At 37.7% G+C, this 18,914-nt stretch overlaps 1 protein-coding gene across 1 annotated transcript in view; it reads right to left on the minus strand.

The window, feature by feature from the left end:
• Positions 1 to 18,914, minus strand: part of LOC150108776 (transient receptor potential cation channel subfamily M member 2-like) — a 685,147-nt gene that overhangs the window by 649,210 nt on the left and 17,023 nt on the right. The window contains exons 2-3 of the mRNA XM_090410077.1: positions 16,723 to 16,900; positions 8,638 to 8,811 (exon numbers count right to left, since the gene is read on the minus strand). Coding sequence (XP_090266203.1) covers positions 8,638 to 8,745 — 108 coding nt within the window. The 5' untranslated portion in view covers positions 8,746 to 8,811; positions 16,723 to 16,900. The remainder of the gene's footprint in view (positions 1 to 8,637; positions 8,812 to 16,722; positions 16,901 to 18,914) is intronic.

The raw sequence follows: 18,914 nt of genomic DNA on the forward strand, positions 1-18,914 counted from the left end.
TTCAAGATAATCAATAAACAAAATGCCTTTAGCATCTCAAAACACTGATGCCATGGCCTTTCCTTCTGATGGAACCGACTTTGATGCTGAACAACCGGCTTCTGTCCACTGTTTTGAGTGCCGTTTGGATTCTAGTGTGTAATGGTGAATCCAAGTCTCATCTATAGTAATAAATTGATGCACAAAATCAGTTTTATTCTTGTTAAAATGCTCCAAGCACTTTAACGCACTCACATGAAAATTCAGAGATTTTCATGCGAGTGCGTTTTTGATCTGCTGTGAACAAGCACCGCACCCATCTTGTGCAAAGCTTTTTCATTTGCAATTCTTCATGCAAAATATATCCTACATGTTCTTTTGAAATGCCTATAGTCTCAGCAATTTGACTCGCTAGTCATCCAATACAATATAGGGTAATGATCAATGATTTCTGGTTAGTTGTTACATGTTTAAACTCAGCAGCCCATTTCTTAATTGTCAAAAACGAAGGAGAAGAATGCCCATAAACTTTTATGAACTTCGAATGAATTTCTTTTGCCGTTAAACCTTCTTTTACAAGGAATTTTATAACCGCACAATACTCAATTTTATCCATTTCAAAGGATATAGACAACACATTTGCTTCAGACAGCTGTATAAAATAATGCTTATTACAGATGTACCAACTTAGAAAGAAAAAAAAATCATGCCGATAGTGTTGCCATCTATGGTCGAGGCCAAGAACCTTTCAGACCACCCTCATACACTGATGAAGTGTCCGTTAAATGATTCCATTATATCCTTTGCTATGGTTACTCTGTTACCATAACTATCAACCTGCTGTAATTAATTATTTTTCCTCTTGCTTGCCATATAGCAGAAAAACCATGCTTGTCACTTTGCTGTTCTGCACTTTATATTCTTCATGCATCTGTTTATTGCAAACTGTAATTTACTTTCTTCATAACTTCTTTTGTAGCAGTGCTTGCTTAATTTCATCATTCATCCATCCATCTCACTCCTACTCTATTTATTTGCTTAACCCTTGATATGCAGTTCTTGTGTTAGATATCATTTCCCATGCACTGTGAACATGTTTTTTTTTTTTTTACACAATTCATCAACTCAATGTATTGATGCTAGTTGACTACAAAGCTTCTGATAATCATCCACCTTATAGTTACACATTTAGACCTTCTTGATAACAACTTTTTTCTGTTCGACTTCCTTCCAAACCTTCCAATACCTCAGAATACTTTCTGATACCTATCCCATCAGCCAACCACTTATCCAAGTCAGTAGTCCATATTCCAATTGCATATTCTCGTTTGTGCAACAGCCTTTCATGTAACATGTTATCAAATGCCCTAGCAAAGTCAAACACAGCATATCCATTCCCTTTATCCAATTCAGCTGTGAAATATGAGTGAATTGCTAAAACATGACCTCCCTTTGTTTTTACAAAGTATAGCTTGTCGGCAAACCCATTTCAGTATGCAAGTTCTTACCTACTTCTCTAAAATCTTCATCACTACTGCAGAGATACCGATAAGTTGGTAGTTAGATACATCATTGTACAAGGAATGAATGTGTCAGAGGAGAGAGAGAGAGAGAGGGAGAGTGAGGGATGCAAGTGAGCAAGGCAGAAACAGAGTAGTAAGAGGAATGATATGTGGCAATTTGATGATCTGGGCAGTGCACAATAAAATGCCATGGGGAGTGTTTGCCTGGAGGAACGATAGCGTGACTATGGCAATATACAAGGTGAAAAAGTGGGTGAAATGATCATGATGATGAACACAAATGACTTGAAAGTGGTAATGTGAATTGGGTGGTGAGAGACTGAAGTTAATGTTTGATTCTGTATGGAAGAAGAACAAAAGTTATGGAAGGTAGCATGTGTATGTGTTGCCCAGGTGTGATAATATGGAGCTGTGGAGAAGAGCATCAACAATGAGTAGTATGATAGCCAGAATGTCTTGAAAGAGTAGCCTGAATGACATGGATGCTTGGAGGACATTGAAAACAGAAAAGAACTGTTTGCAGCACAGTGCATTTTGAATGAGGAAGGACGTAGACATCTTGTTGCTCTCCAAAAAAATCAGCGTATCGATGCAGGGGAAACTAGAATTATCAGGGTGGATGGTAACAGAGGTGGCCTCTTCTGGGAATAGTTACTTGAAAGAAGGTGGAACTAATCGTGGAATGCTGAATCCAGTGGAGTCTGGAGGGAATAATGACAGGTGCAGAAATAATGACAATGCATTTTTGATTCTTTATACTAATGCCAGAGGAGTAACCAGAATAAAAGAGTTGAATTGGTGGCACTGACAGCCACCAATATGATAGAATATGATAGAATATATCATATTCTATCATATTCTATATGATAGAATATGATATAACTGACAGGAATAGAAGTAGCAGGGTGTAGCATTTTTCAGCAGGATGCAAAGGACAAATGCAGTTGAGGATAAGTGAGGAATAGTCCTCTCATAGTGGAGAATTTGGAGAGCAGTGGTACTAATAGTTTTGAGAGTATATGGTGGACAGGAGAGGATATATAGTGGGGGTGTTGCTATAATCCAGGGAGCACAGTGGATGAAGAGCTTGAAATGTTTAGGCAGTTAAGTGTGGCAAGTTCAAAAACAATTATTGTTATGGGAGATTTTAACTACAGCAGCATAGATTGGGAAGAGAAAGCTGCATTTAGTGGTAATTCAGTATGCAATTTCTAGAATTCTTGAGGGACAAATATCTTATACAACATGTAGCAGAAGGAACATGAGGTTCAAGAGTTTTGGATTTGGTCATAGCATCAGAAGATTTGATTTATATTAATATTTATGGCTATTTTGCCTATTTTCTGATTTAGATTTAACTGAAATGGCATCTCTACCCCTCCCTCCCCAGGTTGAAGAAAGAGAGAGAGTGACTGTGGTTTTGACTTGGAAGATGAATTTATTTATTTATTCATATGGAGTTTCCTCCCTTTTCTCCCCCATCCCTATTGGAGCGAGTTGAGTCCCCTCATTGGGGGGGGGGGGTAAGTATTTATGGCTGTAGATCCGTGTGTTCATGGGGCTGGTTTGCCTGCTTGCAGGATGAAAAACCCCAGATAAACTGGGGGGGAGGGGGGGGGGGGCCTGCTATCCACGCCCAAGACCGGCTAACTTGGCTATGGCTGAGGAAGATCCTTAAGCTCCTCACGTCGATGATGGGAATCGAACCCAGGACACTCCTTCCCTAGGCATATGGTTGCGAAGCGCAAAGCCACTAGGCTAATCGCATGGACTGGAAGATGAATAAACATACAGGATCAAAGTGAAAGGAATGTATGTGGAATTGTAAGGCAGGTGATTATAATAGTCTTAGATATCAACTTGAGACAGTTCTTTGGAGGAAGGAATTGGAAGGGCAAGATATCATCCATGCTTGGGAACTGGTAAGGAATATTTATTACCAGCATGGCAAGAAAAAAAAGAGTACACAATTTAGTGTACAGTGGATGACAAAGAATATCAAATGGGAACTGTGGGTGAAAAAGAGGGTATAGAGAGATATAAGAGGAGTGGAAAGCAGATGTATGAAGAATGTTAGACTCAGGCAAGAAGAGCAACTAGTATTGTAAGGAAGGCAATACTGGAATATGAGACAAAATTGGCGCTGTGATCCAAAGAAAATTCTAAGGAATTCTTTCATTATGTGTCCAGTAGGAGGAGGAAGAGGAATAATTATGAAAGAATGGCACTGTTAGACAAAAATGGAAATAGAGTGACTTGCAAAATGTTGTTCAATGAATACTTTATTGGGGTATTTCATCCTAGAGAAGTAGTTTTTAATATTAGAGGATGGGACAGGTTTGAGATTTAGAAATGCAGGAAGAGAGCATGTTTCAAATGCTGATAATTTTGGATGTCAATAAAGCAATGGGACTGGATGGGATTTTGCATAATAATTGTCTATGCTATTACTAAGTCATTTGGATTTGAAATCTGTGCAACTGCATTCAACATTGCACAATCATTTTTGTATGCATACTTATTTTTCTTCAGGGGGTGGCAGACCCCAAACTTGAATGCATCCCCCCCCCTCCAGTATTTCTAAACTAGCACACAGTGTATATCATTTTGAAATCCTTGTTTGAATTGTCAGTGCACTGAAAGTGATCTGTTGGATTCGGATTGAAATATTTGTTTATAAAACTTTTATTTTATTTATTCATATGCGGTTCCCCTTTTCTTCCCCACCCTTTTTTAGACAAGTTGAACCCCCTGTCATCTGGCCTTAAGTATTTATGACTGTAGATCCATGTACGTTGATGGGGCTAGTTTGCCTGTTCTTAATTTCTTGTGTCTAAATGTTTTAGCAATTACTTTCACTGTGTCACAAGTGCCACTAAAGATAAGAACACTGAAAATTTACACTTCTGAATGTTAAACATGTAAATTCAGCTCTGCATGATGAAGTACTGTTATGTGAAAATCACATAGTTTACACTTAGGGATCATGTTCAAGAAAATGTGATTCATTCAAAGAACAAGAAAATCAAATTTTGCCTTCATTATGTTAATTTATAGACACTGCTACCATCTTAAGAATAATTATTTTAATTTCCCTATGTTTTGACTTTCATATTAAGTCATATACTCCAGCTGATTGTTCAATCATCTAGAGTATATACAAGGGGAGGGGGGGGTTGGAAAGTTCTGACTTTTTTTTTTTTTGTTCCAAGTGTTTTGGAAACACTTAGAACAAAAATTAATTAATTTTATGTATTCTTATATATCCTAAAAGAAAAATAACATATTATATATAATATATTACAATTTGAGGAAACATGGGGGTTAAAAGGTTTTAATATATGTTCTTTCTTGTGGTTATATCAGTTGTTTTAATATCATTTTTGTTCTAGGCGTTTATCAGAATTTTCCAGACCCTCCTCATATATACAGAGACAAGCTACATTACAATTCAAACAATATACGAAAGCAATGATTTATCAACTGTTATTCTACTGGCCTGTCCTCTAATTGGTGGGGGGGTGGGGGTGGACTCTACATCAAAGCTATATTCTGTTTTTTATAACATGGTCAGAGAATAAATTCGTATTATCCTTTTATACTTTTTAATACAGCAACAGTGGTGACCCAATCAATAATTTAAAATCAGTGTTTTGTTATATTAAGACTAAGATCCTGGAGTACTATAGTCCTAGTTATAATTTATAATGAACTCTTAGAACATAGGGTTATGTGGGTAGAATACATGCCATCCTTATTCTTGGGATTTTAAGACCATTATTGTTAAGATTAGAGTGGTTGATAAGAATTTCACAGGCCTCCTTAAATTTACGCTCATTACACATTTTGGTGTAATGTAAATAAGTGCTTTTCCAGTCAATTCTATGTAGAGTATTCATAGCATAATCAGAAATGCCAGATTTAATAAAGTTATTAAATTTAATGTGATGTTTATGTTCCTTTTTCTGGAATAAGATTGTGCATCCTGTTTCACCTAAATAGGTGAAATTACAGATGCAGTGAATATGGCATACTCCAGGGTAGGCCAGAGAGGGAAGTGAATCCTTTGATGAGTTGAATAAGTTCTTTAAATTTTGCAGAAGTTTAAAGGTGGTATTAAGATTGTATTTCCGAAATATTCTGTTTATTTTATCAAATATCCCGTTAATATATTTCTGTCTATGAAGGGAGGGGGGGGTGCTGCTGATGATAGCAGGGGAATTATGTCCACATAAGCTAGACATGAAAGAGGGAAATAGTGGCAATGGTTATGAGGCAGTGTGATGTAATGTGGAGGTCAACAGGAAGACATATTTAGTTGGATGTTGCTATAGGCCCGGAAATGTGGAGGACAGTGATGAAGAAATGTATAAACAATTTGGATTATGAACAAAGGAAGGGTAATTGTTATGGGTGATTTTGATTATGGCGTTATAGATTGGAATGAAGAGATAGCATTTGGGAATAAACAAAATTAATTTCTCGAGTTCTTGAAGGAAAGTAGGACATGTAAAGGACACACGAGGATCGAGAGTTTTATATCTGATCATTTCATCAGCAGATGTAATTATGAGTAGAGTTTCGCACTTTCCCCCTGTTGGCAAGAATGATTATGAAGTGATCACCTGGATTGTGGCTAGCCATATGCAGATATGAAATAATAAAGCTGGTGATTATGACAAGCTTGGGAGAGAGCTTAGAGCTATAGCATGGAATGAGGAGTTGAGCATAAGAAAATAAATGCTGCTTGGGAACTGACAAAGAAATACATAACAGCATCAATGTGTGAATGTATTCCGAAGGCCAAAAGGCTGAATAAGGTAGATGTAAAATGGATGAATGAGGAGTTTAACCATGAAATCTAAAAGAATGTACCTTGGAGGCAGTACAAGATGAATAATGGTAATAATCAGTTACATGAAGAGTATAAAGAACAAGCCAGGAGAATGACTCAGTAAGGAAAACAAAAGTGTAGTATGAGCAGAAATTGGCAAATCAGGCGAAGAAAAATCCTAGAGTTTCACATACCTTCTTAAATTTGTTCTCGAATTTAAGGAGGTATGTGAACTAGCAAAAAGTTCAAATTTTGCAGTTTATTTGTTTAAAACCACCCACACACAAGTTTGTTAAACTATAGTACACTAGTAGTGTGAGGTTGGTTAATTTTTTTTTATTATGTTTTATATATTTTATTATTTTTTTTCACATAATATAGAAATCATTGGTTGTTTCCTGACTACATTTCAAGCAAACAGCAACCTAATTTTTTTTTCAAGCCACTTCACATTTCTAGTAAGTGGGGCAGTAGTCTCACACAAGGTAATGAAATTCATCTCCTTACTCACTAAAAAATTCATACCAACAGCAGGATTCATATTTGTATTCCCTGAGTGGATAGCACACCTGCTCTCTTAATCAGCCATCCAAGCCAGAAATAAAAAAATGTAATGTTCCAGATCATACTATCCAAACTGGTTTTGACTATTGATTGAGGTTTTATCAATAGGCACTAGACTTATTTGAGTAAGTAGTTATACTTTGAAAGGATTGGAATATTCAAAATAATTATTCACAAATTTTTCCAATAGTAGTTATATTATTATATAAATAAATGTGTGGAGTGACTTATAGTTGGATATTTCACTCGGTAAACCCTTAAACCTATGATTTGTGGCACATTCTAGCTTTGAATTTCACTCACTCACCACTCTCCTTCTAAAAAATATACGATAATAATCTCCATAGCACAACTGGAAGAACAGCAGAATATCGTGCCCTTCAATTGGTAAAGATCTGAATTCAATTCTCATCATGACAAGCGGAATCCTTATATGATCTTTTTCAATTGAAGATGAGTTAGCTGATCTCATACAGAAGTAGCAGGGTTTTTCATCCCACATACAGACAAATCAGCCTTCAAAACATGCAATGAGAGACAAAAAATACTGTTGTTGGTGATGATGATGATGATGGGTGGTAGATGGTTTTGATGCTAGTAGTGTTGTAGCAGGAGAATTAAGTAGTAGTGGAGAGGGTGAGATGTATTTAGTGAAGTTGAGTAGAATTCCCTCCTGCAATAAGTCCTTGGATTCTCTGGAGGTGTCACATAATAATCTACTCCTTACTTTCCTCTTCACATCACCTTCCCAGTTGGCCTTTCATTTTCCCATTTTACCTTCTGCTCGACAAAGAATCCCGTCTGTACTGATCTTGTAAAATTCCCTGAAACTTAAATAATTATCATATCATCTCTTTTCTACCTATCCACTGAACTCTGCAATTTACATTTCCTCATTGTGGGATACTAAGGCAAGTGATGTGAAGTCTTAGCTTCCTTATACGAGTTGCCCTAGTCCTGAAAATACTTCAGGCACAAACTTTGTTTGCTTATACTTGGATAAAGGATTAAACCAAGTTTTTTTACATTGGGTATACTACATCTTTCTCTCATCCTGACATTTTTATTTAATAAGGTTAAAGCACCTTGAGGCAACTTGTATAGATAAAAAAAATTTTTTTTTTAATTTATAAGTTCTGCATTACTTCAACCTTGGCATCTCAGGGTCTGGCTCCCATTGACAAGACCTCAATAAAGGTCGAAACTGGTCTGGATAGTAGCCCTTCCCTTAATGCATAGCATCATACATGTCTGCAAGGAGATGTGCTTTGCATTATGGGAGATACTAAGGAAAGTGATCAGAGCTTATTCCACCTTTACCACGAGTTGCCTCAGACCTGAAAATACTTTAGGCGCAAACTTGACTTACATGTCTGTTTGCTTATTTGGGAAAAATGATTAAAACCAAGTTTATAAAATTGCTTGGTATCTTTTAATTTACAAAATGAAATATATTAGATAAATAACTGATACATTAAGAAAAGAATTTTATTTGTTCAGAAATAACTGATAATAGAGCAATCAGATGAGATTAGATATTTCATAATGTAAAATTTTAATTATTCAAGTTTGCTTCAGAAATATTCTTGCAGTCAAAAAATTATGCAATTTAACTGTTTCTATTGAGGATGTTTGTGAAATCCCATTTAAGTAGCTTGATTGAACAACCTTAGAATTTTTTGAAACAAATCATATTTTCAAAATAACAAGAAATGAGAAATTAAAAATGCTACTTACATTTGTAAGTCCATTACTGAAGCTCATTTTCTGATATTTATTTAGTGAAAAACAAGGATTACCACCAAAAACAGCTACAATTAATTCTGGATTTTGTGGTTCTGCCATTCTCCAATAGTCTCTCAGCAGTGTGACAACTTTATCTGGTGATGTGTCATTTGCTAATCTGATATACTAAAAAGAAGGTAACGGCCACATGTAAATTAAAAAATTGTTACCATACAGGATCAAATATTAATGTAACTTTGTTTATCATGATAAATACATAAATATTAGTTAATCAATTCTTATATGACCAAATTATGTGTCATTTGAGCGTCGCCGTAGCACGTGGCGGTGAATTTGAGCTGTGCAGAAGAAAGTGATTTTTAATCGGTGAATAGTCCGCTTTTTTCCCCGTTTTGGAGTGCTAAATTGTTTCTCTGAATACGAGTGTACTTCAGTGGTTGTTTTTTGGAAGTTAGTTGCTGTCGCGATATAATATATTTTGGTACCGTCGGAATCGAACACGTAACGGTGGAAGACAAAACGAAGCTAAGTTACTGTATTTAGTTATATTTCATTTTATTTAATTATATTTAGTACTTAAATGTTCTGATGTTTGTACTTTTTTTCCTCTTATTTATTAATTGAATAATTATTAAAGATTACGCTACTCGGCAGTAAGGAATGATGGTGGATTCAGCAGCAGTCGCAAGTGGCATAACGCCAAGTCCTCCGCCATTTAGGAACTCAATTATTAGCAATATCATAAGGGACTTTGTGGCATGCGGTACTTACGGCATGTATGCGTCTCGTGAATTACATATGTGGCTTGTTAAAGAGAGTGGAGAGCGTATGTGCGCAAAATGCAGGCAGTTGGAGGAAATAAGTACATTAGATATATCGATATCCGACTTTGTTGCTCCAGGAACGGGGAATGAATGTAGGAAGACAAGTAGTATGATAGCAGAAAATGAGAAAATAATAGTTGATGGTGTGGAAGGTGTGAGTGACTGTGGAAGTTTAGGAGATGGTTTTGTTTGGGAGAGTGAATTTAGATTAAGAGTGACTGACCTGCAGAGGGAGATAGATGAGTTGAAAGAGGAGGTGGAATGCCTTGTGAATGAGAGCAGAAGTATGAAAGATAAGATTAGGAGAATGGAAGAGATAAATGCAAGGCGAATCAGAGTAGGAGAGAGAGAGAATTTAGGGAGTATGAGTGAGAGGTATGGGGGTGCTAGAAGAGGAGAGAATGAAAACAGTAGAACAGAGGGAATGAGAGAGAGGTATGGGAATGCTAGCAGACGAGAGGATGGAAACAGTAGGAGAGACGGAATGAGAGAGAGATATGGAAGTGCTAGAAGAGGAGAGAATGGAAACGGTAGGAGAGATGGAATGAGAGAGAGGTATGGGAATGCTAGAAGACGAGCGGATGGAAACAGTAGTAGGAGAGACAGAATGAGAGAGGGATATGGAAGTGCTAGAAGTGGAGAAAATGGAAACAGTAGGAGAGAGGGAATGAGAGAGATGTATGGGAGTGCTAGAAGAGGAGAGAATGGAAACAGTAGAAGAGAGAGGTATGGGAATGAAAGAAGAGGAGAGAATGGAAACAATACGAGCGAGAGAATGGTAAGAGGTATAATGTATGGCGACTCAATGATCCGTGGTGTTCAAGATAGGATGCGTGAGGAGTGTTTGCCAGGAGGAACAATAGAAAGGGTGGCTATGGCATTTAAGAGAGGTCAAAGGGTGGATGAGATGATTGTGATGGTAAACAAATGACTTGAGTGGTAATGTAAGTCGGCAGCAAGAGATATGAGATTTTTTACTTGAGGCTGTGCGGAAGAAGACAGAGAGAGGAAAAATAGTGTGCGTGTTGCCTAGGTATGATAATGATGAGCTGAGCAGAAGAGCGGTGATAATGAATGGCATAATAGCGAGAATGTGTGACAAGAGAGGACTGGTATATGTGGATGCCTGGAGTATGTTTGAGGAAAGAGAGGAGTTGTATGCGAGAGACCGTTTACATTTGAATGAGGAAGGACATAGGCATCTGGAGAGATTGCTGTTCTGAATGAGTTAGTGTGTCCCAGGGAGGATGATAGCAGGGGTGGCCTCTTGTGGGAATGGATACTTGGGAGAAGGGAGACAATGTCAGGTAACACTGAGCCCAGTGGAGTCCAGAAGAGATAATGCTGGGTATAGAAACAATGGCATTTATATGCTGTATACTAATGCCAGGAGTATCCGGAATAAGGGAGAGGAATTGGTGGCGCAGATAGCATCAGCCTGGCCAAAAATTATTGCGATCACTGAGACGTGGTTGACAGAAGGGGATATAACAACAGGAATAGAAGTCGCTGGGTATAGCATTTTTCGTCAGGATAGGAGGGGAAAGCGTGGTGTTGGGGTACTGCTTATGATAAGTGATGACTTATGTCCTCTAAGAGTGGAGAATTTGGAAGGAAGTGAGACAAATGATTTTGAGAGCGTATGGTGTGAGGTAGAGGTAGGCAAGACAGGATATTTAGTGGGGTGTTGCTACAGACCCAGGAGCACAGAGGATGGGGACCAGGAGATGTTTAGACAGCTAAGTTTGGCAAGTGCAAGAAGAATGATTGTTATGGGAGATTTTAACTTCAGTAGTATAAATTAGAGAGAGGAAGATGCATGTAATAATAGCGGAATGGAATTTCTAGAATTCTTGAGGGACAAATGTCTTTGGCAACATGTAACAGAGGGAACAAGAGGTTCAAGAGTTTTGGATTTGGTTATAGCATCAGAAGAGTTGATAATAATTGAGATGATATCTCTCTCCCACCTGTTGGAGAGAGTGACCATATGGTTTTGACTTGGAAAATGAATAGACGTGCAAGAGTATCAAAGAGACAGGAACTTATATGAAATTATAAAGCAGGTGATTATAATAGTCTTAGACGTCAACTTCGGGAAGTTTCATGGAGGGAGGAATTGGAAGGCCGGGATATCATTAGTGCATGGGAAATTGTGAAAGAATATTTGTTATCAGCAATGGTAAGTTGTATACCACGAGTGAAGAAGAGGACGCAATTTGGAGTAAAGTGGATGACAAACAATATTAAACAGGAATTGCATGCGAAAAAGAGGCTATGGAAGAAATATAAGGAGATAGGTGAAGAGATGCATGAGGAATATAAGACACAGGCCAGAAGAGTGACTAGTGTGGTAAGGAAAGCGAAACTGGAATATGAGAGGAGATTGGCCCTAAGATCCAAAGAAAATCCTAGGGAATTTTTTAGCTATGTGGCCAGTAGGAGGAGAAATGACTGATGACTGTGGAAGAATGATATTGTGGGATAAAAATGGGAATAGAGTGACTGATGCAGAGGACATAGTGGAATTGTTCAATGAACACTTTATTGGAGTATTTCATCCTAGAGGAGTCAGTTTTAATGCTAGAGGGATAGGACTGGTTCGAGGTCTGGAGGTACAGGAGGAGAATGTGTTTCAGATACTGAGTACTCTGGATGTCAGTAAAGCTGTGGGACTGGATGGTATTTCGCCACGAGTTTTGAGAGAATGTGCTAGGGAATTGACAGTACCTTTAACGTGGCTTTTCAATGAAAGTCTGGCTTTGACAAAGGTGCCCAGGGAATGGAAGGAAGGTAAGATAGTGCCATTGCATAAGGGTGGTAACAGACTGGAAGTGTCTAATTATAGGCCAGTCTGTGTGTCATCAGTAGTTGTTAAGATCTTGGAGAAAGTAGTGAGGGACCGTGTACAGCATTGGGCAGATGAGGGTAATGTTATCTGTGAGAATCAACATGGATTTGTGAAAGGACGCTCTTGTTTTAGCAATATGCTAGCCTTTTATAATAAAGTTACAAGAACATTAGATGAGGGAAAGGCATATACTGCAATTTTCTTAGACTTGACGAAGGCATTTGACAGGGTGCCACATGATAAGCTGATATTTAAGTTGCAGCACATGGGTCTGGATGTCAGATTGGTCAACTGGATTCAAGATTGGCTGTCTGATAGGTATCAGAGAGTTGTGTATGGTGGAGCAGTTTCCAGGAGGCAGAGGGTTACAATAGGGGTCCCACAGGGCTCAGTACTAGGACCTATATTGTTTAACCTTTATATCAATGACATAGCCAGTGGATTGCAGGGGGATATTCAGTTGTTTGCAGATGATACGAAGCTGGGAAGGATTATTAGTAATAGTGCAGATGTGGTAGCCCTGCAAGAGGATTTAAATAAGCTAGATAGATGGGCAAATGAATGGGGGTGTCAGTTTAATGCAGCAAAATGTAAGGTCTTGAGGTTTGGGAAACATCGATGGGATGCTGCATACTCTATGGGAGGAGTTATACCGGAGGAAGTAGGGGAGACAAGAGATCTGGGGTTGATGATTGATAGAAACCTGAAGTTTAGGGGACATATTGCAAAGGTGGTGAAGGTAACACAGAGGATTGCTGCTATTATGAGAAGGACACTGACCTGCAGAGATAAGAGGGTTATCATTCTGTTGTATAAGTCTCTGATCAGACCACACTTGGACTATTGTTCTCAGATTTGGTCCCCAGGATTTGAAGGGGATAAATTAACTGTGGAAAGGATACAAAGACGGATGACAAAGATGGTTTCAGGACTGTACAAGGATAGTTATGAGGATCGGCTGAGAGAATGTGGACTGCAGGGTTTGGTGGATAGAAGAAGGAGAGGTGATATGATTGAGACTTTTAACTGTTGAGAGGTGGTTACAGGGTTGACACTGGGGAGTTCTTTCGCTTGGTTGATCAGCGGGAAGGAGTGATGACAAGAGGCCATCCCTGGAAGTTACGAAAGGAAACTGTGAGCAGGAGGGTAAGGAGTGGTTTCTTTGTGTGGAGGGTGGTTGAGCCGTGGAATGCATTGCCTGATGGAGTGGTGGGAGCGAGAACGGTCAGTGAGTTTAAAGAGTGGTATGATAGAATTTGTGTTTCTCAGGGGGGGGGGGACCTCCCCTCAGTGAGTCTTGACAGACTTTATGTCTTAGGAAGGACCTCCCTCGATGAGTCTTGACTCCTTGGAGGCCTGAATAATAATAATAATAATAATTTGGATATAATACATTTAAACTATTGATGAATATTATGCCACAGTGTTCCACTTAATATCTCCAATTTATGTGCTCTAAATAAAAAAAAATAACTTTTTATTTTTATTTTATCCTAATTTATGAAGAATTTCAAGGCTCTTCACATTAATATTAGCAAACTAAATAAACAGATTCACCATGGGAGATCTCACTCAACCACCAACATATTAATCACACTGAACCTTAAAGCTGGTTCACACTACTCATTCACAGTATATTCAAACAATGCATTCTGATTATCCACCATTCTTCACATATAAATCAATTCCTCACTTCCTTATTCCTCCCATTATTATTTTCTCTGGCATCTCTGCTAAGTTAAAGACACATTGCACAAAGTCTATACAAACCATTATTGATAGTACTTATCTTACTTCTCTTTAAATTCATTCATTGAAGAAGAACTCGCAGCTAACTTTGGCAACCCATTCCAGGCATTTATCATCCTCCAAATAAAAAACCTGGTCATAGCACTCTTACACACTTTCATTGTTCTTTTTAGGTGTCAATCCTATACAACTCCTTTAATAACTTATGTTTCTATAATGTGGCCTTTTTTTCCCTTCATGTTGACTTTGTCTCTGTAGACAACAGACCTTCAAATAATCTTCATAGAGTATTCCATAGATCTTTGTCACATACTTTTGGATCCTCTCTACTATTTCTTTATTTGCATAGAATCCAGGAGAACAAATCTGCACATAGTAGCCAAGATGTGGCTTCCTTATTAAAACATTACAAAACAGGAATAATAACTTCCCAATCCATGTTTGTCAGTATGTGATTCAACAACCGCATAATCTATTTTGACCACCTTTGCATTTTGAGCCCTAAACTTAAACTCATTGTCTACAAGGATCCCCAATCACTTGACTCATGAATTTCCTGCAATTCCAAATTTGTCAGTATATTACACAGCTTGATCTTTCTTTCCAAAGTGTACTTGGCCACATAAAAATGGCAGTTATTATACTTAGTTCATACTGTCTATCTTTTTAGTCACCCTGCTGAATCTCTACATCTTTACTGACAGTTGCTCTTCCTAGTTATGCATCAGTGTCAACTGAAATCCCTTAAATAATTTCCTATGTCATTGATGTACAAATTAAAGAGCAGATGATAATGTGCTGATCCTTGTAGTACACTACTAGTCGCCTACCTGCCTTTCCCCTAGATATTTCTTCCATGTACTATTATTTGATGTCTGTCCATCAGCCATCCCCTTACGCAGATCATTGGATTCATATCCATCCCCATTTGCTCGAATTTATGTAACAGTATGACATGTGGCAACCAATCAAATGCTTTGCAGAGTCTCAATTCAGTTATCACTTGATATAAAAGTGAGCAAATTACTAAGGCAAGACCCTCCCTTTAAGAAACTATGTTTTCTCCTATAGAATATCATATTACTGTCACCCTAGTTCTCAATTCTGCCTTTTATTACCTTCTTTAATACTTTAACCAACCAGAAATGAGGCTTAAATTAAATAGCTTTGTGCATTTTTCTAATACATGGGCTGATATCCTATCTAATAACATAACCAATTTTTTTTTCCCATTAAAGTTCTAATATTATCTCAAGCACATTCAATTCATCTACATGGATGCACATATCAATTAGTGTTACATCTGGCATGGCAGTATCTGGATGATACACCTTTGCAAAATGATCACTCAGTGACTCAACTATTTTGTTTGCTTCTGTCATCCCCCTACTATTAGCACTTATTAAAGTGAGTGCCCTCTTCCTTTTACTCATCACAGAAAAACAACTCTTTGGGATGTCTTTTGGCCTCGTCAGTAAACTTTCTTCTCATAATTAGCTTTGGCCTTCCTTTGCCACATAAGCAACCCTTCTTGTCTGTACTATGTACTAGTCATGGGCTTGTTAATCACTTTTCTCCTCAACTTTGTTTTTCTGCAACTCCTACTGTTTATCTATCTAACCTCTATCTGATTTATGCTTACTCTGGGTATAAAGTATGATATTGCTTTCTTTAAAACTCCACTTAACCATTTCCCATGCATATAGTATTAACATCTTACCCCCCCACCACCACCCCAAATTTGTATATCATGGCACTGCTTTAAGCTTGACTCTCAGTATGTCATAATCTCTGCTTTGTAATTCCCCACACATATTTTTCCTTAAAATTATACTCGTGAAAAGTCCAAAAAAAAAAAAAAAAAAAAAAAAATTTACATTTCTGTCAATCTCCCAGGTTAAGATTGCTGTCTCCAATTTGAAGCAATGCACCTACCTTTATACTGCTAAGTTCTTTGATGGCAACATGTAAATGAAGGTTTGAGGTCCCCTTCACTTACATGATGTATTAAGTAACTATCTCTCAGCAGTGCTATAAATATTCCATTTTGTTCCCTCCTTGTAACCATTCCTCCTTCCAATCTATTTCTCCATAGCTGAAGTTCAGTGCATATGTTTAAGGAGATGTTCACATTTTGTGAATAATGTCTAGTGTAGGCCTCCTTGTGGGATACCTACACTAACCACCTTATAATTCTGTGGAGATACCTGATAATACTTAATTTATAATAAATTTAGTTTAATCCTTTATCCAAGTGTGTGCAAACAAAGTTTGCGCCTGAAAGTATCTTCAGGACTGGGATAAAGTGGTACAACACCAGGCAACTCCTTGCAAAGGTGGAGCAAGCTACCAACACTCCTATCTCAGTATCTCCCACAATGCAAAACACATCTCCTTGCAGATATGTATAATGTCATGCATTAAGGTAAGGGCCACTACCCAGACTAGTTTCGACCTTTATTGAGGTCTCTTTTGTAAGGAGTTGCCCGGTGTGTTGTACCACTTTACCCCTGAGATACTTTCAGACGCAAACTTTGTTTGCACACACTTGGATAAAGGATTAAACTAAATTTATTATAGTCTGACCAAGTGAAAAATAAACTTTCAAAATACTTAATTTAGGTTTTAAATTTGCTTATAAATACAACTTACCTTTGCTGGTTTCGCTTTGCCAATTTGATCCGTCTGAAATTCTATTTTACCAAAGGCATTTGTTGGATATTTTATTATCCTAAGTGATTTCTTAATAGCATTTTGAGAAAAATTTGGGATACTTCCTCCATAGTTCTTCAGCAAATGCTCCTCCTTACTTCTGCCACAGAGGCACAAACTGCAAAATAATAATAAAATAAATAAATAAAGATTAACTATTACTACAGAGAAAAATGTTATATTGTTAAATGATACAGTCAAATTACAACTATACAGTCAGATCTATTCTATGTAGACGTTCTACACACCAATAAGCATCAACAGTATTACATAATTTCAAGAAATTTTAACCTAATCAGAATGGCTAAAATATAACTGTTCTTAAACAAATTAAATAAACAAATAATAAATGTCATTTTTCATATTGCATGCTGAAATTCAGAAGCAACAAATCACAAATACTATCGCACTGTGCAATGCCACAATCAAATTCACATTACAGTAGACTCGACTATCCGGCCTCCATACTATCCGGAGCCCAGATTTTATCACGGAGAATTATAATAATACAGTAATTCTCTGTGATAAAATGAGGAATACGTACTGTAACTTACTTTGCCAAGGCATTGCAAGCAGGCATCTGCTACAATCCTCCTACATACCATATGCATAACACAAGTTGAGACATGCAAAGTGCGGATTTCCCCGCTTCTTCAGTTGTGTATCGGATGTCCACAAGTGCAGAATACGTTTGCCACTGTTCCTGGTTACTTTAGTAAACTGTTGTTTGGTGTGCTTTATTGTTTTTTTTTTTTTTACTAAAGATTATGAAATGGGTGATAAATGAAAAAAGGTTATAGTGACTATGAAGTAGAAATTATGTGCTATAAAGCGACTAGACTCTGGGATAACGGCAAAAACTATTGCTTTGGAGGTAGGAGTCGGGAAAAGTACAGTTGGAGAAGGTAGGCCTAGAACTCCGGCCTATCTGGCTTTTGTGTTATTCTTGTGTAGAGGCTTAAGTGCTGTGAGGACATTATGTTGGAGGTTTAATGGATTTTTTACAACACTCAAAAAGAATTAAAATAGAATTTAATACTTCCTATATTTTGTCCTAGTCACTAGGACATCTACGGGGATTACAAAAACAATAAATGTAACATGTACACAAAAACTTACAATACTAAGCCCAACCACGTGGGTGACACTAAAGTCCTATCTAGGTGGAGCGCCCTCTAAGGGCGGTAGTAGGTGGCCTGGAATGTAAGGTGGGACTTCTGGTGATGAGTGTTTCCCAAATCTTCGGAAGCTTAATGCAACCGTATTTATTAAGATTTGGTTGCTTCTGACCAGGGCTTCTGACCTAATGTCCAATCCTCACCTTCTCGTGGTGCACCATGTTGGGTATCTACTTTGATACTGAACGAACGAGGATGGGCTGGCAATTTGGGATTTAGCAAACCAAATTGTATTCTTATTGGTTAAACCAAAATAAAAAATGATGGTACAACATGACAAAATTTCATGCCGGCTGGGGCGTCGCCCGGTTAAACAAGGCCCCCGTTGCTTTCGCCAGGGAACCAGGGCGTACAGCGAAAAGTCAGCTACTGGAACAAATCTGAAAACAAACCCCAACTCAACATCACCAGAGTTAAAGATCGGTACTATCAACGTAAGAAGCCTGAATGGCAAAGAAATGGAGCTAGCTGAGGAATTAGATAAGTACCAGATCGACATAATAGGGGTGACTGAAACAAAAAAGACCAAAACTGGTGAGATCTTTCTGAGCAATAAATACAAAATGTTATATTCAGGCAATGACAATCAAGGAAAAGAAGGAGTAGCCATAGTATTCAACACAAAATACGAAGCTAATCTTCTTGAATGACAGTCAGTCTCAAGTAGAGTAACGTGGGCAAATATGAGAATGGGGAACTGGACAATGAGACTTATTTGTGCCTATGGTCCCACAGAAGGTTCTACTAAGGTAGAAGTGGAGGAATTTTTTGAGGCTTTAGAAAAAGCAACTGACACAATGAAAAAGGAAAAGTTGGTCCTTGTTGGAGATCTAAATAGTAGAGTAGGAAGCGATTGTGAGACATACAAAAATATTTTGGGAAAATTTGGAGAAAAGAGCAAAGCTAATAATAATGGCAAATATCTGTTGGATTTCTGCTCAGGACATGGACTGG

The sequence above is a fragment of the Typopeltis vanoorti genome, chromosome 2 (assembly GCF_054136105.1).
Source record: "Typopeltis vanoorti isolate ZY-2024b chromosome 2, IOZ_Tvanoo_1.0, whole genome shotgun sequence".
NCBI classification, from domain to species: domain Eukaryota; kingdom Metazoa; phylum Arthropoda; class Arachnida; order Uropygi; family Thelyphonidae; genus Typopeltis; species Typopeltis vanoorti.